Source organism: Sus scrofa, chromosome 13 (genome assembly GCF_054392235.1).
Source record: "Sus scrofa isolate SSC_HxYL_T2T_F1_AM1 chromosome 13, Sscrofa_HxYL_maternal_Yorkshire_Landrace_v2.0, whole genome shotgun sequence".
NCBI lineage: Eukaryota > Metazoa > Chordata > Mammalia > Artiodactyla > Suidae > Sus > Sus scrofa.
In genome coordinates, this window is record NC_139395.1 from 223985021 (window position 1) to 224008002 (window position 22982).

Below are 22982 nucleotides of genomic sequence, written 5' to 3' on the forward strand. Positions count from 1 at the left end.
GTCGCGTCTCCTTGCTGCCCGTTGGCCTGGGGCCGCCCATGTTCCTCCCCAGGCGGCCCCTCTGTCTTCAGAGCCCCCAGCAGCACGTGGAGTGCTCCTCACGCTTCCGCTCCCTCTGTGGCCCCCGGTGCCGTGTGGCATGAGACACAGAGGGTCCCATGTCACGTCGTAGACTCTGGGATTGCCCCCAGCGCCACCCCGTGTGCCTTAGACAGCTCCTGATTCCCCAGGCGGTTCAGTGCGAGACGCCGCTTCCTCTCCCCCGTAGAGCTACACGAGCAGCTCCTGGCTCGGGCGTCTCACCTGGAGGAGCTGGAACACCTCAAGCGGGACTTCGAGCTGCAGCAGCAGCAGGAGAGAACCAAGCACGAGTCGGAGCTGGAAGAATTGAGAGTCTACTTTGAGGAGAAGCTGAGGGAAGCTGAGAGAGGCCACCAGGAAGACCTGGCCCTCTTAGAGCAGCGGCTGCAGGAGGGGAAGGAGGGCTTTCGGCTGCAGCCTGTGGAAACCAGGTGACAGCAGTGGCCGTCCTAAGTCGTGTCTTTTTTTTTTTTTTTTTTTTCTTTTTTAAGGGCTGCACCCGCGGCATATGGAAGTTCCCAGGCTGGGGGTGGAACTGGAGCTACAGCTGCTGGCCTACACCACAGCCACAGCAATTCCAGATCCGAGCCGTGTCTGCGACCTACACCACAGCTCACGGTAACGCGGGATCCTTGACCCACTGAGTGAGGCCAGGGATTGAACCCGAAACCTCATGGTTCCTAGTCGGGTTCGTTAACCACTGAGCCTTGAGAGGAACTCCCGTAAGTTCGTTTTTGAAATACAGGGACCTTAAGCTGAGTTGACGTCTAGGTTTGTTTGGAACTTCATGCCAAATCGCCTTTTGTTTTAGAAACACACTCTATGCTTGGGTCTCAAAGCAAGATGATGCCAACGCTGGGAGGAGTTCCTGCTGTGGCTGAGTGGAGACGAATCCGACTAGTGTCCGTGAGGATGCAGATTTGATCGCTGGCCTCATTCAGTGAGGCTGCCGAGGCTGTGGCTGTGCTGTAGGCTGGGAGCTGCAGCTCTGACTCGACCCCTAGCCTGAAACTTGCGTCTGCCGCACATGCGGCCGTTAAAAAAAAAAAAGGAAAAGCTGGGAGCTGGTCTGCCCTGCGCGCCTGGCGGTGGATGCCCAAGGGCCCCAGGCGGGCAGGCGCGTCTTTTGGGACCGCATCTCCCGCTGCCCCCGCTGCCGCAACACTCCCATCACACTCCCGTCGGTCGTCCTGTCCTCGCAGACGTGGGGTCGCAGGGACGGATAGGAGCTGAGTGGAAAGCTGCCACGTGGGACGTTCTTGAGACTCATTTCTCTCTGATCCATCCAGCGCCTCTTTAGACGGGACGCCTGAGCCAGAGCGAGGAGACCGTCCCGACGGATCGCGCCCTGGCCTGGAGCAGCAGGAGGTGCGGCGTCTTTGTTCTTACTGTCGGGTAACTGCGTCTGGTGGCAGCAGATGTGCCTGCAGGTCTCGGGGGCGGGGGGGGTCGGCACCAGGAGTCCTGTCGTCACCGCAGTTCCTTTTTCTTGTGGTGAGAACGTTCCCGAGCCCTGTTCTCACCCCCTGGAGCGGCACAACGCGGTTAATGAAACGCAGTGCTCGTGCCCCTCTGGCATGTGGAGTCGGGCCAGGGTGGAGACCGAGCTGCAGCTGTGGCAACGCCAGATCCCTCACCCACCGAGCCACAGCGGGAACTCCAGAAATGTGCATCTTTTGGTCCCTTTGCAGTTTCACCCGCGGCTCCATCTGTTCTCGACAAGGTCGGTTTTTCAGATTCCACATGAAAGTGGGATTGTACAGTGTTCGTCTTTCTCGGTCGCACTCGTGGTGCTTCCGGGGTCTCCCACAGGCTCCTCTGTGCTGTTGCGAACAGCAAGACTTTGTCCTTTTTCCTGGCTCAGTCGTGTTTCCGTTGTGTGTGTGTGTGTGTGCTTGTGTTTGTGTATTCATGTACATTTATTTATGCCACATCTTCTTTACCCAGCTCTCTGCTGTGGGCACTTGGGCTGCTCCCACGTCTTGACTGTTGTAAATGACGCAGCCGTGAACATGGGGGCGCGTGTGTCTTTTTGAATCCGAGCTTTGTTTTCCTTGGGGGTCACCTGGAGGCGGAGGCCGGCTCACACGGCGGCTCCATGTCTTGCGTGGGAGGACCCTCCACGCCGTTCTCTACCCGGCTGCGCCGAGTCGTGTGCCCACCGACCGCGCCCGAGCGGTGCTTTTCCGCCCCCACGCCTTCGCCGCAACCATTGTTCCCCGCTGTCTTTGCAGCAGTGGCTTTTCTGGCAGGCACGAGGGCTCTGTCCTTGCGGCTTTGACGTGCATCTCTCTGAGCCCCGCCTTCTCCTGTCGGCCTCTTGGCCGTCTGCGTCTTCGTGCGCTGTTTGTTCTGGTCCACTGCCCGTTTTTTGATCAGACTTTGTTTTTCGCTTGTGCTCTGAGGTGCATGAGCATCTCAGTGATACGTTGGAATGGCGGTGTTCCATTCACCTTTCGCTGGGAAGTGGGCAGTTTTATGTTTCCAAATCTGAACTTCCAGCCTTTGCACAAAGCTTGTTTCTGGGGCACCCCTCGAGTAGAGGAACGGGTGTTTTGTGTTTTGTGGATGAAGTCTCACTGTGGTCTGCCTGCACAGAGCACGATTGGCTCAAGGCATGACCTGGAGGCTGCATCCTGCCTGGCTCCCCCATGGGCGGCCGTCACCGTGCCGCCCTCCACGGGCCCCCAGCCCCCGCGTCACACAGGCTCGCCGAGGGGGAGCGGGCACGTGCTGCTGGGACGCGTGCTGGGCAGCTTCTCCCGGGCCTTTGCGCTCTCCTTCCTGGCCCGGCCTTGCTCTCCGCGCGGCCGTGACTGTGGAAGCCTGTGCACCTGCTCCCAGCGCAGAGGAGGCTCTGCGGACCATGCAGCCCGGGCCCTCCGTGCTCTTCAGGGTCCTGAGTGGTTGTTTGTGTCCACTTTCCAAGCCCGGAGCGAGGGAGGGCCTGGGCGGGCCGCCTCTGTCCCCACCCCGGGCGTCTCATGCTGCTGCTCAGCTTGGCCCGGCAGCTCTTCCTCCGTGTGCTTCGTTCTCCCTCTGAGGTCCCTGTGGGCTTCACGCCAGACCGCGAGGGGAAGCCACAGGTTTCCTGTGGTCCTTCTTTCTCTTATGTTGCTTTTGGGGTTTTTCTTTTTTTGGGGGGGGGGTTGCCCATGGTGTGTGGCAGTTCCTGGGCCGGGGATCAAACCCACACCACAGCAGCGACCCGAGCCACTGCAGTGACAGTGGTGAATCCTTAACCCACTGCACCACGAGCGAGCTCCTGCAGTGGGGTTTCCTCTTTGCGTTTTCATGTTGAGCATCTGAGGGCCTTGCCTGCTAGTCCTGGGTTCTTTTCCACGACCTCCTGCTCGGTGTCAGAGATGGCATGTTTTCGGTCACCTCTGAAGACAACTGTTAGTGCCAAGAGGTTTCTTGTGCTCCCACCTCGTCCCTGCTCTGTCTCCGTCCGTCCGTCTGTCCGTCCGTCTGTGTGTTGTGTGGGATGCACATGGTACGTGCATGGGCTGGTGACCCAAGGCCGTGCTGTCTGTGAGGCTGTCTGACCAGCTGGGGCTCCACCAGTGCGTGGGGGTGCAGCCTCGCTCCTTGGGCCGTCGGTCTCATCCAGCCCCTGCTGGGGCCCCCGAGGAGAGGGCGCAGGGGGCTGTGCTCCCCCCCCCGCACTACAGTCACCAGATCCCCACACCCCTGCCAGGCCACACCTGGCCTCCCTGGTCTGCAGCCCCTGGGGCCCACAGTCACCTGTGTGCTCTGCACCCGCTTCCTGGCCTCCTGGGGTCTGGGCACCTCTCACGTGGCTCTTCCCCAACCCTCTGCGAGCGGGCGTTTCTGCATCCCGGGATTGCTGGCTTCCTGATTACTTCTTTTTTTTCTTCTCCCTGTAGGTTTTTTTCCTTTTCTTTTTAGGGCAACACCCGCGGCCTTTGGAAGTTCCCAGGCTAGGGGTCTAATTGGAGCTGTAGCCGCCGGCCTGCGCCACAACCACAGCAACACCAGATCCAAGCTGCATCTTCAACCTACACCAGAGCTCATGCCAACCCCGGATCCTTAACCCACTGAATGAGGCCAGGGATCGAACCTGCATCCTCATTGACACCAGTTGGGTTCTTAACCTGCTGAGCCACTATGGGAACTCCTCCTTGTGGGTTTGTAAGTTAAATAATTTCCCTGTCATTTGAGGGAATATAGAAATGACGGAGGAGTTCCCTGTTGGCCCAGCAGGTTAAGGACCTGGTGGTGTCACTGCAGCAGCTCGGGTCGCTGCCATGGTGTGAGTCTGATCCCTGGTCTAGGACGTTTCACGTGCCGTGGGTGGTGCCACAGGAAAAAAAGGGTGGAGTTTATGTGTGTTTAACCAAAAGTTCGGTGTGCACGCGTGATGTGTGACTGCGCATGGCGTCTGGCGCGTGTGCCCGGCATACACGTGCCTGCCAGAGCGCGTGCTTCTCTCCTGACTCCTGGCTGTTGTCTCCTGGGCTGTGACTCTGGTGGTCGCTGAGGACGAGCATCTTTGCACTTGCGCGGTCATTGCTGCCCGGCTTCTGCCGTCGTCTCCGAGGCGGGAGCCCCTTGCCCGCGGCTTCCCACCCCTGTTCCCAGAGCAGAGCAGGCTCGCCCTGCGTTTTACTTGTTTCCTTCGTCTGGAACTTGTCTGTTGTCCGGCAGGATGTGAGACTCTCGCTCCCTTTAGAAGAAAACCATCGGTGCCAGCTTGCGGTGTGGCAGTCCTCCCAGGAGGTGCAGCTGGAGGCGGGCCTCGTGGGGACCCAGGTGTTGGAAGGGGAGCGGCACGCGGGGCTCTCGGGAGAGCCCGGCTCAGGTGCGCACCTGCAGGGGAGGTCTGGTGCCTGGGCCACCCTTGACTCGCCCCTGCCTGTGCTAGAGGACCTTCCCTGGAGGCCGAGGGGCAGCAGCACAGGGGCACGGGGACGGGAAGCTGAGGTCATCCTGGGGCGGGGGGCAGGAGAGCAGGTGTGAGGCCAGCCGTGGATGTGGAGTCCGGGCGAGGGTGGGCGCTGTCGTCATCCAGCTTAGGGCCGAGGCAGTGAAGCAGAGGGTCCCACCCCGAGGGCCAGGGGTCAGGGTCATGTGAGGGAGGCTCCTCAGAGCTGGGCCGGCCTGTAAGCATGCCGCTTGGCATCCTGCATGAGAGGTGCCCTGTGGCCGCCACTTGGCATGACCCAGTCTCTGGGCACCGATGGGCATGCCCTGAGCCACACTTGTTCCTTCTTGTGCATGGATGGTGATGAGCCCTGGCTGGAGCAGCTGAGGGGCCAGAATCTCTGCCGTCCATAGCCCCCCGAGTAAGTCACCTGGGACGCAGGCTGGAGCTCACACGGGGAGTTTCAGGCTCTCCGTGTAGGTGTCTGAGGCTTTGGATGGTCAGCCTGACGGTCCTGCTTGCTGGCCCCTGCAGAGCTCGCCCAGGCGACCCTCCTGTGCGCACAGAGCGCGGCCTCGGACGTGGGGACGGAGGTGGCGGATGGCGTCTCAGGTCTGGAAACTGAATGCAAGGCTCAACCCCTGCTTGTTTCGACTGAGTTCAAGGAAGAAATCGACGTCTTAAAAGCAGAGAATAGAAATTTACGCGAGAAGCTGCAGCACGAAACCCGCCTGCGAGAGGACTTGGAGAAGGTACGTTGAAACCCCTTGCCCGCGGGGCCCGGAGCGCCGCTGCGGGGCCGTCCTCCGGTCCGGCCGGGCTGTCCCCTGAGCTGCGGCCGAGCGTGGAGCCTCGTTGCTCCTTCCAGCCGCCTCCGGCTCGGGGCGCTGGCGGCGACCTCTGCAGGTGTCAGGGTGGTTGGCGCGGCCGCCTTCGGGCCTCGTCCAGCTTCTCTGCCTCGGCGTCCCGAGCCCCAGGCTCCTCTCACTGACCGTCAGTTGTGCAGCCGTGGTCACACGCGGTGCCGAGACCCTGGCTGTGCGCCGGCTGGTCCTGAGACGCGAACCTCCCTGGGTCGCTAGCGGGCTTATTGCGCTGCTGGGCGGCAGCCTTGAGGGGACTTCCTCGCGTGTCTGGCGGGGCCGTGTGCCCCCTGTGTGGCCGCCGTGCCCGCCCGTGTGGCGCTGCTCTTTCCTGGGGCTTCGTTCTGTGCCCGTGGGCTCACAGGCGGCTGCTCCCGCCCCTGCCGGGCCGGCCACACACTGTCCCTAAACTAAGGCGTTGGTGCGACGGGGGACGAGCTCGGGGCAGGCGTGTGGGAGCCTGCAGGGCCTGCGGAGGGCGGGGAGCTCACGGCCAGCCGTCTGGGGCCTTCTGCACCCGACCTCAGGCACTGGCCACTGAAGGACAGACCTTCCGTGAGGGCCCCAGATGCCCGCGTGTCTGTGCGTTCCTTTCCTGGAGCATTTTATCCGTTTCTGTGAGCCGCTGGAGGGCTGTGGAGCGACGCGTCTCTCCCTTTAATTCTGTCAGGTTTTGCTCCAGTTTCTGAGGTTGGGCTGCGGACACGTAGAGTTCTTCTGTCTGCCTGGGGAACACACCCTTTGCTGTTAAGGAGACGTCCCCTTTCTTTCTCAGGCCTCTTCGTATTGACACCCACCTCCTCTTGGGCTCACGCGGGCCCTGCAGCGCTCTTTTGTGTTTTGTGCGGTGATGTGCTCTTTTCTGTCCGTGTTGCTTTTAACCTGCCGGCTGTACCTACCTGGCGTTAGTGCCAGGCTGGGCACTGCCATCTCCATGCTGGGCCACGGCGCAGGATGCCTCCCTGCCTGGCTGGCTGCATCTGGAGTCTGCCCGCACCTGCGGGGTCGGGTCAGCTCGGCCTGCGCGCTGGGCTGGTGGGATCCCGCAGCCCCCTCCTCTGAGGCCCCAACGCACGTCCCTCCGCTCGCAGTTCCTCTGGACCCCACGAGCAAGTTGGGGGGATTTCTCGGTACACGGCACTGACGATCCGTCACCCAGGCCGTGCCCGTCCCTGGGTGTCCGTGCCCCTTTGCTCCTGGTCCTGCCCCCAGCCTGCCGTCTGGTCCCCTGGAGCGCTGTTTGAGGAGAGTGAGGCTTTGCCGTCACCAAGGATCCGCCCTGAGTGCTCATGGCGTGATTGAGGACCTGAGGTCAAACTCACAGCCTGTTTTGGTTTTGTCTGGTGTCTTTTCTTCTTTTTGGTCTTTTAGGGCCATACCTGCAGTGTGTGGAGGGTCCCAGGCTAGGGGTCCAATTGGAGCTGTAGCCGCCGGCCTACACCACAGGCACAGCAACGCAGGATCCGAGCCACGTGTGCGGCCTGCACCACAGCTCATGGCAACGCCGGATCCTTAACCCGCTGAGCGAGGCCGGGGATTGAACCCACCTCCTCATAGACACCATGTTGTGTTCTTATCCCGCGGAGCCACAACAGCGGGTTCCTGTTTTGCTTCTTTTGACGAGAACCAGGAGGCTCTTGACTCGCCTTCTTCCCTGTTTGGAAACTAGGGCGTCCGCCCAAGTTCGGCTCTCCAGCCCGTCTCCCTTCTCACAGGACCTTCGGGCGCGTGGTTTCAGCGGGTCAGCCTCTTGCTCGGGTCCCTGGAAGCATCGGACACGTGCACGGTGTACGTGCAGAGGCCTGGCCTCGCCATGCTGTTTGGCTGTCCTGTGGCGCCCTGTCCCCTGGCTGGTGGTGGCTCTGCTGTCTCCTTCCCTGTGGCGGGAGCCCCGGCATGTGACTGTCTGTGCTCTTGGCGGCCGCAGCCCCAGGGATACCGTCGGCTCTAGGAGCCGGGATGCGGGGCTGTTCCGCCAGGCAGACGGTCTTGGGGTCGTTCATTTCTGCCCCTTTATTCCGGGGGCGTGAGCCGCAGGCCCGTTGCTCCGTTGGGCACAGCGCCAGTCGTGGAACTGCTCTGTCCTCCGAGCGGGCCTGGGTCCTCGATGCCGGGAGCCTCCGCGGGACCGGCTTCCCTCTTTGAGAGGTCGTGCTGTCTGCAGGTGAAGCGGGACTTGCTCGAAGGTCACCAGGAGGAGCTGAGGCACACCGAGCAAAAGATCGAGCTCCTGAAACGAGACCTCGGGGACAGAGAGGCCGCGTGGCAGGTGACCTGCGAGGAGCTGGGGAGAGCGGCGGAGGAGCGGTTGTCTCGGAGGCTCCTTGAGCTGCGGGAACAGGCTGAGTCCGAGAAGCGGTCCTTGACCAACAGGTTTGAGCTTCGAGAAGCCGAAATGAGGCAACTCCAGGACCGGCAGGCGGCCCAGATCCTGGACCTGGAGGGCTCGCTGGTGGAGCAGCAGGGCCGCCTGCGGCAGTTGGAGCTCGGGCTCGCGGGGGACGAGTCTCTGCGGTGCAGCCAGTGCGGCCGGGAGCTGGGCAGCCCGGGCCCCGCAGACCAGGACCGGGAGCTCGCCACGCTCCACCTGCAGGAGCCCAGTGCCCTCCAGCCGAAGCCAGCCCAGAGCAGGTGGGTGACATCCTTGTGCCCGGGTTGGGTACAGAGTCCCGGGGGGGGGCGTCCTTGTCCTTCCTGTGCTCACGTCGTTTGTGTTCTTTGCACGGTTTCCACTTTCAGTAGCAGAACTTAGCTTTGTTTCTCTTGGGGAAATGGAGTTCATTCATTAACTCTCTCGTGTATTTTAAATCCAGACAGGTTTTGTTTTGTTTTGTTTTTGATTTTTAGGGCTGCACTTGGCAGCATGTGGAAGTTCCCAGGCTAGAGGTTGAATTGGAGCTGCAGCTGCCGGCCTGCACCAGAGCCACAGCAACACCAGATCCAAGCCGCGTCTGCAACCTACACCACAGCTCACGGCAACGCCGGATCCATAACCCACCAAGGGAGGCCAGGGATCGAACCCGTGTCCTCATGGATGCTAGTTGGATTCGTTTCTGCCACAATGGGAACTCCGTCTAACAGGTGTTTTTTTTTTTAAACAAACATTTTTTCTAAACTATATACATAATTCTCTGAGGTTTTTAAAAACTTTTTACAATTGTAGTTGATTTACCATGTTCTGTCAGTGTCTGCTGTGCAGCCAAGTGACCCAGTTATACACACACGTACGTTTTTTTCTCGCGTTCCCCGCATCACGTCGCATCGTAAGTGATTGGGTTTAGTTCCCTGTGCGGTGCAGGTGCAGCAGGACCTCATCCACTCCGAACGCACTGGTTTGCATCTGCCGCCCCAAGCGCCCAGGCCACCCTCCCTCCCCCTCGGCAGCCGCAAGTCTCTTCTCCATCCGCGTCCGTGGCTTGCTTTCTTTTCTGCGGGAAGGGTCACCTGTGCCGTGTGCTAGGTTCCAGATACCAGTGATACCGTGTGGTATTTGTCTTTCTCTTCCTGACTGACCTCACTTAGTACGAGAGTCTCTAGTGCCAGCCACGTTGCTGCCAGTGGCACGACTTTGTTCCCCTTTGTGGCCGAGTCGTATTCCGTTGTGTATACACCACGTCTTCTGAAGCCACTCATCTGTTGACGGACACTGGGCTGTTTCCATGTCTTGGCTGTTGTGAATAGAGCTGCAGTGAACATGCGGGTGCGTGTGTCTTTTTCAAGGAAAGCTCTGTCCAGGTGCATCTTGCCCAGGAGTGGGCGTGCTGGCTCATGTGGCAGTTCCTTGTTTAGTTTCTGAGAACCTCCGCAGTGTTTTCCCTAGTGGCGGTACCAATTTAGTTGCCCACCACCAGTGCAGGGGGTTCCCTTTTCTGCACACCCTCCCCGGCATTTGCCAGTTGCTGACTTGTTAGTGATGGCCGTTCTGACCGGTTTGAGGTGGCCCCTCACTGTAGTTTTGATTTGCGTTTGTCTAATAAGGAGTGAGGTGGAGCATTTTTCATGTGCTGGCTGGCCGTCTGTATGTCTTCTTTGGAAAATGTCTGGTCAGGTCTTCTGCCCATTTTTCAGTTGGGTGGTTTGTTTGTTTGTTTGTTTGTTTTTTTGGTCTTTTGTCTTTTGTTGTTGTTGTTGCTATTTCTTGGGCCGCTCCCGCGGCATATGGAGGTTCCCAGGCTAGGGGTCGAATTGGAGCCGTAGCCACCAGCCTACGCCAGAGCCACAGCAACGCGGGATCCGAGCCGCGTCTGCAACCTACACCACAGCTCACGGCAACGCCGGATCGTCAACCCACTGAGCAAGGGCAGGGACCGAACCCGCAATCTCATGGTTCCTAGTCGGATTCGTTAACCACTGCGCCACGACGGGAACTCCCGGGTGGTTTGTTTTTTTGCTGCGGAGTTGTATGAGTTGTTTGTATAATTTGGTTATTAAGCCCTCGGCAGTTTCATTGTTTGAAACTATTTTCTCCCAATCCTTAGGTTGTCTCCTTTAAATTTTTTTATGGTTTCCTTTGCTGTGCAAAAGCTTGTCGGTTTGATTAGGTCCCAGCAGTTTGTTTTGGTTTTTCTTTCTGTTGCCTCGGGAGACTGACCTGAGAAGACCTTTGTACGGTTGATGTCAGAGAGTGCTTTGCCTCTGTTCCCTTCCAGGGTTTGATGGTGTCTTGTCTTGTCTTGAAGCCATTTTGAGTTTATTGTTGTGCATGGCGTGAAGGTCTGCTCCAGTTTCATGGATTTACATGCAGCTGTCCAGTTTTTCCAGCAGCATTTGCTGAAGAGACTGTCTTTTTCCCATTTTATACTCTTGCCTCCTTTGTTGGAGATTAATTGACCGTAGGTGTTTGGGTTTATTTCTGGGCTCTCTGTTCTGTTCCGTTGGTCTGTCTGTCAGTGTTGGCACCAGTCCCACACTGTCTGGATGACTGTGGCTTTGTAATACTGCCTGAAGTCTGGGAGAGTGATGCCTCCTGCTTGGTTTTTGTTCCTCAGGATTGCTTCGGCACTTCTGGGTCTTTGTGGTTCCGTGTAAATTTTTGGATTGTTTGTTCTAGTTCTGTGAGACATGCCATGGGTCGTTTGACAGAGATGGCGTTGACTCTGTAGTGGCTTTGGGTCGTGTGGCCATTTCTACAATGTTGACTCTTCCAGCCCAGGAGCATGGACTATCTTTCCATTTCTTCGGGTCCTCTTTCATTTCCTTGATTAAGGTTTTATAGTTCCCAGCATATGAGTCTTTCACTTCCTTGGTCAGGTTTATTCCCAGGGATTTATTTTTGGGGGGTGTGATTTTAAAGGGTACTATATTTTTGTATTCCTTTTCTAGTATTTCATTGTCAGTACACAGAAATGCAACTGATTTCTGAATGTTAGTCTTGTGTCCTGCTACGTTGCTGAGTTCATTGATCAGTTTGAATAGTTTTTGTGTGGAGTTCTTGGGGTTTTCTATGTATAGTATCGTGTCATCTGCATAGAGTGACAATTTTCCCTCTTCTCTTCCATTTTGGATGCCTTTTATTTCCTTTGTCTGTCTGTTAGCTGTGGCGAGGCCTTCCGATACTGTGTTGAATACAAGTGATGAGAGTGGCATCCTTGTCTCGTCCGGATTTCAGTGGGAGGGCTTTCAGCTTTCTCTGTTGAGTAGTATATCAGCTGTTTGCCACAGATGGCTGTGGTTGTGTTAAGGGGTGTTCCCTCTGACCCACTGTGGTGAGAGTTTTTATCACGAAGGGATGTTGGAGTTTGTCAAACGCCTTTTCTACATCGACTGAGATGGTCGCGTGGTTCTTGACTTTTCTTGTGTTGATGTGGTGGATGTTGATTGATTTGTGTATGTCGAACCATTCTTGTGAACTTGGGATGAATCCCACTTGGTCGTGGTGTATAATCTTTTTTATATGTTGTTGTAATTGGTTGGCCAAATTTTTGTTGAGAATTTTTGTGTCTGTATTCATCAAAGACTTTGGCCCATAATTTTCCTTTTTTGGTAGCATCTTTGGTTTTGGAATTAGGGTGATGGTGGCTTCATAGAATGTCTTTGGGAGGGTTCCTTCTTCTTCAGCCTTTTAAGAAGGATGGGTGTAAGTTCTTTGTATGTTTGGTAGAATTCACCTGTGAAGCCATCTGATCCTAGACTTTCGTTTGTAGGGAGTGTTTTTATGACATATTCAATTTCATTTTTAGTGATTGTTCATTTGATCTGTTTCTCCTTGATGTACTTTTGTCGGGCTGTAATGTCTCTAGAAAGTTGTCCATTTCTTCTAGGTTGTCAAATTTGTGGGAATATAATTGTTCATGGTATTTATTTTCTTATGTTTTTTTGTATTTCTGCAGTATCTGTTGAGATTTCTTCTTTTTCATTTCCTGTTTTTTTTTTTTCTTTTGAGTGTTTTCTCTCTGCTTCCTGGTGAGTCTGGCCGAAGTTTTGTCAATTGTGTTTACCCTTTCAAAAAACCAGCTCAAGGAGTTCCTGTCGTGGCGCAGTGGTTAATGAACCCGACTAGGAACCATGAGGTTGCGGGTTCGATCCCTGGCCTTGCTCAGTGGGTTAACGATCCAGCGTTGCCGTGAGCTGTGGTGTGGGTCACAGACGTGGCTCAGATCCCGCGTTGCTGTGTCTGTGGCGCAGGCCGGCGGCTACAGCTCCCATTAGACCCCTAGCCTGGGAACCTCCATATGCCACGGGAGCGGCCCAAGAAAATGCAAAAAAAAAAAATTAAAAAAACCAGCTCTTGGTTTTATTGATTTTTTTTCTATTTTATTGATAGTCTGATCTTTATGATTTCCTTCCTTTTGCTGACTTTAGGTTTTGTTAATTCTTTTTCTAATTCTTTTAGGTGGTAGGTTAAGTTGTTGATTTGAGTTTTTTTTTGAGGAAGGCCTGGATAGCTATGAACTTCCCTCTGAGCACTGCTTTGAGGCTTCCCATAGATTTTGAATGGTTGTGTTTTCTTCATCATTCGTCTCAAAGTATTTTTTAATTTCCCTTTTAATTTCCTTGTTGACCCATTGATTTTTTAATAGCATATCATTTAGTCTCCATGTGGTCAGTTTTTTCTCATTTCCTTTCCTGTGGTTGATTTCTAGTTTCATGGTCAGAAAAGATAGTTGAAATGATTTCTGTACTCTTAAATTTGTTGAGGTTAGTTTCGTGCCCCAGTATGTGGTCAGTCCTTGAGACTGTCCCATGCGCACTTGAAAGAATGTACATTCTGGGTTTTTTTTTAATGTAATGTCCATGAGGCCTCATAGATTCGAAGGTGGTTTGTTCTAAGCTGTTATACATGACACTCTAAGGTCTTAAGTAGATGTAGATGGGGTTTGGGTTTGTAGCCCCTTTGCAGACCTGGGCTGCAGAGACCGGGGTGTTGGTGATTCTGAGGTTGTTGGTCCCACCTCCTGTGTCAGCTGTTCCCCGGCCTCTGAGGCAGGTGCACGAGCTTCTGCTCTGGGGTCTTCCCGACCCACCTGTGTGCCGATGGATGCAGGCGCGATGTGCCCACGCGGAGGCCTTGGCGCCCTCCCATGTTGGCTGAGGGGCACGAAGGCTTTCACGGCGTTTGGTGTCCCAGCTCTCGTCGTTCACCTGGACACGCCCATGGTGGCGCTGCCCTGTAATGGGTGCCCCATAGACTCTGGCCTGCTGGGGCTCTGATGCTTCACTTAGGGGGTGTCCTCTTGCTTCTTGCCGGCCGTCGAGGCCCGCAGCCCTGCATCGCAGCCCTGATTTTCCCCGAAGCAGCTTCTGAGGCCTCTCGAGGGCTCCTTGTAGCCTGGGGGCTCCTGCCTGCGCCCCCGCCCCTGCCCCCACCCCGTTAAGGTCCCGTGGCATCTGTTGGACGTGTGCGTGTGATTTCTCACCCTCAGTCCTGCCCTTTAGTCTGTAACAGGGACGCCTGGGCTCTGAGCACCTGGCTTCAGGGGCCCTCTGCTGGCTGCTCACTGCTGGCCGCAGGGCCCAGACCCTTTGCAGCACGGGGTGGGGTCCACGGTCAGATCCCGAAGGCTGGCTCCGTCCCCAGTGGAAGCGGAGTCTCTGTGGGAAGTGTCAGTGGGAGCTGCCCTCTGCTCACGTGGCTTGTCATCTCAGGCTTTTAGGAGAATGCCGAGCAGTCACAGCGAGATTGGCTGCCGAGCAAGATGCCGTCCTGCGGGAGGCCCAGGAGACGCAGGCCCGCCAGCTCCAGCTGCTACAGGAGCAGCACCAGCAGCAGGTCCTGTCCGTGACGGCGGAGCTGGAGGCCAGGCACCAGGCCCAGATGCAGGAGCTGAAGGCGTCCCTCGAGCGCGAGCAGTGGGCTCTCTCCGAGGCCCGGGCGGCTGAGCTGCAGGCGGAGCACGCGGCTGCCGTTGGTGCTCTGGAGACCAGCCACGCGTCTCACCTGGACTCTCTGGCGGCCCGTCACCTGTCTGAGGTGCAGGCCTTGCAGGGCAGGCACAGGCGGGCCCTGCAGCTTCTGCGTGCGGAGCTGGAGGAGCAGCTGCGGGAGGACGCGTCTCCCCGCGAGGTCCTGACTCGAGTATTCAAGAAGCTGAAGCTGGAGCGGGATGAAGAGCCTCCGTGCGCAGGGGACGGTCCCGAGCTGCCTGGGGCTTGCCAGGTGAGGTGCTTCCCTGGCCTGGGGTCCCCTGTCCCCGCAGGCGTCAGCTGCACGTCCGCGCGTGTCTCACACTCTCCCACCCGCGGGAGCCCCGGGTTTCCTGGGGAGGTGCGTGAACCACAGGGAGCCTACGGGTGGTTTGTTCCGAGGCTTTGGCTCTCGGTCCTGGGAAACGCGGCCTGTGCACGCGGTCACCTCCCCCGTGAGCTGGCAGGGGCTTGCCGTGCTCCCCCCACCCTTTCTCCGTCTCCCCTTTCTTCCCTCGTCCCCTGGCAGGTGTGCTCATGTTAGTATGAAAGGGAGTTTCTGGAGAAGGCCCCATGGCCCTGGCTGGTGCCCGCCTCTCCTCACCTGCAGGCGCATGGTGCCTGTGTGTTGTGAACAGGACACGTCTGTTTGGCCAGAGCTTCGTCCCATAGCGGGAAGTTGGTGTGGGATGGGCGGCCCTGGGCCCTGGGCCGGGCCGGGCGTGCATGCTGAGTGCTCAGGGATGAGCGGCCGCTGCGATACGATTCAGAACCGCTGTTCTGACCCCTCCCACTTGGTCCCATATTGAAGAAGCAGATGCTCTGGCTCCCAAGGAGAAAGTACCAGGCTCGCGGGGGCACAGCTCGAGGCGGTCCTTTGCTCCTGGGACGCGGGTGATGAGCTGTTCCTGGGAGGGCTTGGTCCTGTGCTCCTGGGAGTCCGCTCTGGAAGTTAGCGTGTCGTGCGCCTGCTTGTCTAAGGGCGGAAGGGCCAGGTGCCTGCCCTGACAGGTGTGTTGGCTCCGTGCTCTGCTTCAGCTCTGTCTGCTCCCCGTGCTCCGAGGGTGAGATCTTGAGGGAATTCTGGGGGGCAGAGCACGTTCCCTGTGGGATCCTGAACCTCTGGCCCGTCCTTGCGAAGGGGGTCCCAGGCAGGTGCTGGGCTGTCCCTTCGCGGGCTCCTCCCCGGGAGCACATCGAGCCGCGGGAACTTGCAGGGCTGTCTGATGCCGTGGGAGGCGCCCGGCTGGCAGGGCTGTGTGAGCCCCGGTTGTCGTCTTCACTTTCCTCCGACGCAGACGGACGCCCTGGAGAAGGGGGCTCATTCCCAGCCTCTAGTGGAGTTAAACTCAGTTCTTGGTTTGTGTGGTTTAAGGAAAGTGAAGTTCTGGAAGCTGTCAAGGGAGAGAGGCATGTATCTTCTACATGTGGAAACTCTGGTTTACACCACGGCCGAATTTATGAGTGTGAATCCACTGATGGGAGGCTGTGGAGTGTTTGTCACCGTGCAGGCGGGAGGCGTGGGTAGGTGGCGGGGTGGAGGCTTGTGTGTGCAGTGCCCTGCGCACGAGCTCTGGGCAGGAGGGGCCGGCCGCAGCCCTGCAGGGGTGGAGACACTCGCTGGAGGAGAGCAGGGCGCGGGCGGAGGTCCTGCCTTGGAGCAGCAGCACCAAGCAGCTCTGCAGGAGCTTGGACGTGCACGTGGCCAAGATGCAGCGGCAGGCGCTGCAGGACCGGGCTGCGCCAAGGCCCGTGGTCCAGCAGAGGGGGCACAGCCCTCCGCAGGCTCCACCCAGTGCCCTGGCTCCCACGTCCTGTCTTTCTTGTTTTCATGGTGCTGACGCCTGCTGCCTCCCCCATTTCTCAGACACCCTGCCTGCAGCCGCTCTGAACATCGCTGGATCCTTAACCCACTGAATGAGGTCAGGGATTGAACCTGCATCCTCATGGTTCCTAGTCGGGTTTGTTACCACTGAGCTACAACGGGAGCTCCAGTACTTTTTAAATTTTTTATTTTCATTTTTTTGGCCACCACCGTGGTGTAGAGAAGTTCCTAGAACAGGGATGAAAGCTGCGCCAGAGCTGTAATAACCAGAGCCACAGCAGTGACAATGCCAGATCCTTGAGCCACCAGGGACCTCCTGAAGTTAGTGCCTAAACTGTTTCTTCACATGGAGGGTCCCGGAAGAAGTGGAGGAGCCGACGGCGGTAAAAGGAGGTGTAGACAAGCCGTGTGCCTCCGTCCTGCTGGAATGACGGGGCGTCGGCAGTTTCCTCTGCTCTGCTCCTTGGACCCGGGTTGCTCTGAGCGGGTTTCCCGCGTGGGCAGAGGTGAGAGGACGGGGCTCAGGTGGTTCCAAGAAGCCCCCGCCAACTCCCGGCGGGGTCCAGACTCGCGCTGTCACTGATGACGCCGACAGAGCATCTTGTCTTCACGGCGTCCTCGCCTGCCACTCGGCTTTTGTTACAGAGCACGGAGCTCCCTCAGTGTTCCCTCAGAGTCCCCATCGTCCCCCCAGTGTCTCCTCAGTGTCCTGTGTGTCCTCGGTGTCCTCGGCGTCCCTCTGCCTGTCGAGTCCAGTCCTGCGGGGCCCTCACGGCAGGTGCAGGGCGGACACGGGCCTGGCTGCCCCTCTGCCGTCCACGCGGCCCTCGTGAGAGGCTCGCAGCCGGGGCGCTGGCCTCTGGGTGCCTGGCCCCAGGGGCATCGCGAGGCGGACCCTACGGCGGCCCCTCGGTCCGGGGGCCGGGGCTGGGGGTCCCGTCGCCCTGCCGTGGGCACACGGGCTCCGGCCCCGCGCCCGGCTGGGGAGCAACGCGCATGGGCGCCTGTCCTCCTGTCCCCGGCACCGCCCAGGCGTCTGTGCTTCGTTTCTGTCCCTTCTCTGGGGAGCTGGACTCCGCCCCCTCCCCTCCCGGGGCCTGTCGGTGACACAGGGGCCATGGCACCCTTGGGCGCGGCCGGTTTGGTCTTCTGTGCGGACCCTCCGCGCGCCCAGAGCACCTCGGGGGTGTTGTTCTGGTTGCAGGGCGGGTTCAGGTGCTGCTGACGTGACGTCCGAGGACCTGCTGTGTCTGGCTGGCCTCAAGGGGCTGCGGGGAGGTGGGACGTGCTGCTTCTCCCCGTACTTTAGCTCTTTGTTGGAGAAAGTTTCAGCACACACAGAAGCAGAGCCGTTCAGGGAACCTCGGGGTCTGCCTGCTGCCGGCACCGGGTGGCCCCAGGCACCCGCCCCAGGGTGCTGCGACCGCGCCCCGGGCTGACCTGCAGGACTGGCGGGGCTCCCTGGGTTTCGTCGCCCACCTGCCCCAGTTCGCGTCCCTTCCGGTGCATGGAAGAGGATCAGATCCAGACCCGCACGGGGCCTGACGGGCATAGAGTGTTTCACGCTTCCTGTGGCGTTGGTTCATACCGCTGCTTTATTCCCTGCAGTGTGTTGCCAGCCTTGCAGGGAACGGGATTCAGGTCCGGGCCTTGGTGAGAATATTCTGGGTGGTGGCATATTCTCCCTGCAGTGTTCGCTCAGACTTTACTTGCAGACAGATGTCCCCAAAGCCTGGGCGCTCCCTAGGATGGCCTGGTCATTGTCCCCAAAATAGCGGGGACATGCTGTTCTTCCTCTGTGAGCAGGTTTTGTTTGGGCCACAAATATCTTTGCACCTGTTTGAAAAGCAGCGCCACTTGTCAGAAGAGTCACGCACCATGCGCTGGGGGGCAATTCGATTGCTCCCCAGGTCGCTTCCCTTCGGCGTGTGGTTGCGAGAGAAGTCTCTGTGGACGGAGATGAGCGCTGCGTGGAGAGACGGCGCTTGTCTTGGTCACACCGAGCGGTGGACGGACAGGAGCAGCAGCAGGACCACTGTCGATGGGCCAGGCCCTCTTTTCTCGGGGAAGAAAATCTGTTCATGTAACTTTTGAAAATATTAAGAGAACTTGTGGTTGTTTTAGAAATAATTTGAATGTCTTTAATTCATTATCACTTGAATTTATTCATGTTACTACCTTGGTATTTTTTGTGCAGTGCTGCTTATTTTTTCTTCTTTGGGAATATCTATTACGTGTTTTTCTTTCTTTCTTTCTTTCTTTCTTTTTTTTGCCTCACCTGTGGCTCGAGGAAATTCCTGGGCCAGGAATCCAACCTGCAGTGCAGTAGTGGCCCAAGATGCTGCAGTGACAACAGTGGCTCCTTAACCCACTGTTCCACAAGGGAACTCGGCTGTTATGTTTTCTTGGTGATTAAAATATATTTGACGTTTCCCACGTAATTTTGTAAAATTCTAGGAAAACCTGGGAATAACTTTTAAAAACCGTCTTTTTTCATCATCGGCTTTCCCATGTAGAACATGGCAAATTAAACAGCATTTGCTCAGGCTGACGTAGGTGATTGTCTGGGAGGAGGTCTCAGGCGGGTGTGCCATGAGGAAACCCCTGGGAACCCATCTGGTCCAGCCGAGCGGTGCCCGGGGGTGACCCTCTGGCCTGTGGCGCAGGCTTCCAGGTCCCAGGGCTGGAGCCGGGGCCGCCGTCTCGCCGTACTTGGCGCGTCTCTGTCAGCTGCCTTAAAACCCTTCCTGGGGAGTTCCTGTTGTAACCCCGCGGTAATGAGGCCCACTAGGATCCGTGAGGATGTGGGTTCGATCCCTGGCCTCGCTCAATGAGTTAAGGGTCTGGCGTTGCCAGGAGCTGTGGTGTAGGATGCAGATGCGGCTCGGATCCTGCGCTGCTGCGGCTGTGGTGTTGGCTGGCAGCTGTAGCTCCCATTGGACCCCTAGCCTGGGAACCTCCATAGGCCGAAGGTGCGGCCATAAAATGCCAAAACAAAAACAAAAACCAAAACAAAACCCATCCTAAAGCAAAGTAAGGGTTAAGAAATGCATCATGTGCTTAGCTCCTGGCTGTCATTAGCAGGTGCAGCTCCGCATTGGGGGCCCGTGGGGTTCTCCGTGGGGCAGACGCAGAAGGCGCTTGGCACAGGTGTCCTGGCTCTTTGTTCCCCTTTCCCAGACAGGGTTCCGTGTGGAATGCACCCTCCACCCTGTTCATAGGCAGTGACCCTGAGGCCCGGAAGGACCACATGGCTAGAAAGAGGCAGCCTGAGCCCAAGGGCAGTTCTCTTGCCTGTGTGGTGCAGGGTGCAGGCCGCCGGGACTCGGGCGAGGGGGTGTGGGGTGCTCTTGGATTCTGGCCCTGACCTCACACAGAAGTTCGCACAGGTTTGCCATCGGGACCTGGTGGCTGCAGCCGTCCACCGAGACTCGTGTTTACCTGTGCGTTGGGGGGTTGGCCTGTTCTCGTTTCCCCAGTGTCCTCCACCGTGGGTAGAAGTATTTCACATGGAGTCCGTTTGTGGGGGTAGGGAGCGGGGCTTGTCCTCCTGTCTCGGGGCCTTGCTCTGCTGGTCTCCGGTGCCCGTTGGCATTCAGGTTCAGGGCTTTGTTCTGGTTCATTTTGGGGTTGTACACAGGGAGCCCGCATCTCTGGTCAAACCTGGTTTCTGTCAGGGCTGCAGCGTCCTTCCTAGCTGTGAACCAGCTGGATCAAGCCTGCCCTTCCTGGAGCTGGTTGTCGTGTAAATGAGACAGTTTAGGGGCTTAGGAAACTGCCGTGTGTCCTAACTTGAAGTTGCACCTGAATCCTTCCTTTTAAAGGATCGAAATTAAATCTCTTTCAGGAGAGGACGTTCGTAACCAACTGTGATCTGTGTTAACTCAGAGATGAGCTCTGGAACCTGAAAGTGTAATTCAGGTGTTGTGCTTGCAAGCCCTGACTTCTGATGGTTGTGACGGAGGCGAGAAGCCAGCGTCTGCAAGAGTGACTCGAAGTTTCAGTGAGCGCCTGTGTGTTGGCACAGTGAAAACGGGCGACTCCACATGAGCCTCCAGGGCAGCCCAGGTCCCGCTGACTCTCTCCCCGCCCGCAGGGCACCTGGCTCCTGTGGAGCTTGAGGCCCAGCGCTCAGCTCTCCTGGTGCAGCTGGAAGAGGAGGCTGAGCTCAAGTGTCTGGCGGAGGCACCACTGGAGCCACCGATGGCACATTCGAGGATACGGGGACAAAGAGTGACCTATTTTATTGCTGTCCTTTCTCTTGTGCAAAATAAATAACAAAATTTTATTCTAAATTAATTTTGACATGTGAAATTAAGACACTTTCGTTGTCTTAGAAACAGATTTTTCTAGGCAACGTTTTTCTTTTTCTTTTTTTGGTCTTTTTGCCATTTTTTGGGCCGCTCCCGCGGCATATGGAGGTTCCCAGGCCATGGGTCAAATCAGAGCTGTAGCCGCCGGCCTACGCCAGAGCCACAGCAACGCGGGATCCGAGCCACATCTGCGACCTACACCACAGCTCACGGCAACGCCGGATCATTAACCCACTGGGCAATGGCAGGGACTGAACCCGCAACCTCATGGTTCCTAGTCGGATTCGTTAACCACTGCGCCACGACGGGAACTCCCTTTTTTCATTTTTATATTTAACTAGTTAGTATGCCTTTTCTTCGAAGAAATTGCCATCAAATGCATTTGACCCTGAACAATGTCTAATTAGGGGCGCTGACCCTCTGCACAGTTGAAAAGCCGACAGCAATCTGCAGACGACCCCCAGGATGTGTAGTTACTCGTGTCTGCCCTTCCTCGGCCTCAGCGGGTTCGGCCAAGCACAGACGGTGTGCGTCTCTGGCATTTACTCTGGGAAAAAACGCGCCTGTGAGTGGACCACACTGTGCAACCCCATCTTCTGTTCTGCTCTGTTCTGTTCTGTTGTTGGGCTGAATCTGAGCACGTCCGAGTCCTGCTCACTGCCTTGCTTTGGTGAGTCAGCAGCGGCCACGTCGAGCGAGCCTCGTCCTGCTTTAAGGAGCCTATTTTCATGGCAGGGTGTCTGCAGGAGGAATGAGCTTTCAATACCATTTCTCGTGATAGTTTTTCTGTAGGGTTTTTTTTTTTTCATTTATAATGGTTTTTATTTTTTCCACCATAGCTGGTTTACAGTGTTCTGTCAGTTTTCTGCTGTGCAGCAAGGTGGCCCAGCCACACACACACATATACATTCTTTTTTCTCACATGACCAGGCTCCATCATAAGGGACTAGATATAGTTCCCAGTGCTTCGCAGCAGGATCTCATTGCTTATCCTTTCCAAAGGCGATAGTTTGCATCTATTAACCCCAAATTCCCAGTCCATCCCCCCTCCCCCCTCCCCCCTGGCAACCACAAGTCTGTTCTTCAATGTCCATGATTTTCTGTTCTGTGGAAAGGTTCATTTGTGCCATGTGTTAGATTCCAGATCTTTTAATTACAGCTTTATCGAGATAGGAATTACAGAGCATAGTAATCACTCGTTTGAAGTATATGGTTCAGTGGTTTTTAGTGTCTTCACAAAGTCGTGCTGTTCTTGCTGCTGTCTCACCAGGACGGTTGTTTCGCCGCAGAAGAGCCCCCACCCCTCCCATTGGCAGCCTGCTCTTCGGCTCCTGGCGGTCCCTGATCTGTGGTTTCTCTTTCTGTGGAGTTGTCTCTTCTGGACATTTTATAGAAACCAAATCACACAAAACCTGACTTTTGTGTTTGGCTTCTTTTACTTTAAATTCTGTTTTTTAGGGTCGTCTGCGGTGTAGGCATTGTCAATACTTCCTATTTTCGTCTATATGTCTTTTGTTTCTTTTGCGCCTCTTCATTTTCCATCATTGCATCCATTTTAATTTCCTTGATGTTTATTTTTCTGTATCTTTTTTTTTCTTTTTAGGGTCGCACATGTGGCGTATGTAAGTTTCCAGGCTAGGGATTGAACCGAAGCTGCAGCTGCTGACCTACACCGCAGCCACAGCAACGCCAGATCCTTAACCCACGGAGCAAGGCCAGGGATTGAACCTGCATCCTCGTGGACAATGGTCAGGTTCTTAACGCGCTGAGCCACATAGGAACTCCTGTATCTTTTTTTTTTTTTTTTAAGTGCCTGCCCTGGGGATTACGGTGAACATCTTATAACAATCTAGTTCAGATTAATACCAACTTAATTTCAATAGTTTAAAACACTCTTCTTCTATATAGGTTCATTCCTTCCTTTTTTGTGCTAATGTTGTCACACAGAACATCTGTATACGTTTTAGCTGATTGTTTTTTGTGGTTGCCTTCTAAATCACACAGGAGGACAAATAATTACAAACAAAAACTACATTCCGTTTGTCTTTATATTTACACGTGTCGTTACCTTTTCCAGTATTATTTCTTAATGTGGACTCAGGTCAGTGTCTAGTGTCTTTTCATTTCAGCCTGATGGATTCCCTTTATTTCTTCATGGGAAGATCTGTTAGTGATGAATTCCCTCAGTTTTTATTTATCTGTGAATTTTCTCTCTCTCTTTTTTTTTTTTTTGGTCTTTTTTTTTTCAGACTGTACCCGCAGCATGTGGAGGTTCCCAGGCTAGGGGTCAAAGTGGAGCTGTAGCCACTGGCCTACACCACAGCAACGTCACATCCGAGCCTCGTCTGTGACATACATCACAGCTCACACACAGCAACGCTGGATCCTTAATCCACTGAGCGAGGCCAGGTATTGAACTTGCGTCCTCACGGATGCTAGTCAGATTCGTTTCTGCTGAGCCACAATGGGAACTCCTATCTGTGAGTGTTTTCATTTCTCCTTCATTTTGGAAAGAGAGTTTCCTGGATATGGTATTCTTGGTCTTATTTTTTCAGTACTGTGAATATGATATCCTGCTGCCTTTTGGCCTCTGTGGTTTCTGATTGAGTAGTAAGCTAGCTGTTAACTCTTTTTTTTTTTTTTTTTTGGTCGTTTTGCCTTTTCTAGGG

At 56.0% G+C, this 22982-nt stretch overlaps 1 protein-coding gene across 28 annotated transcripts in view; it reads left to right on the forward strand.

Moving 5' to 3' along the window:
- PCNT (pericentrin) overlaps positions 1 to 22982 on the forward strand; it is a 109031-nt gene that overhangs the window by 22298 nt on the left and 63751 nt on the right. For all 28 annotated transcript variants that reach the window (XM_084992362.1, XM_084992375.1, XM_084992367.1 and 25 more), the window contains 6 exons: positions 269 to 512; positions 1371 to 1449; positions 4753 to 4906; positions 5504 to 5721; positions 7997 to 8463; positions 13918 to 14428. In XM_084992362.1, the coding sequence (XP_084848488.1) occupies positions 269 to 512; positions 1371 to 1449; positions 4753 to 4906; positions 5504 to 5721; positions 7997 to 8463; positions 13918 to 14428 (1673 nt within the window). The remainder of the gene's footprint in view (positions 1 to 268; positions 513 to 1370; positions 1450 to 4752; positions 4907 to 5503; positions 5722 to 7996; positions 8464 to 13917; positions 14429 to 22982) is intronic.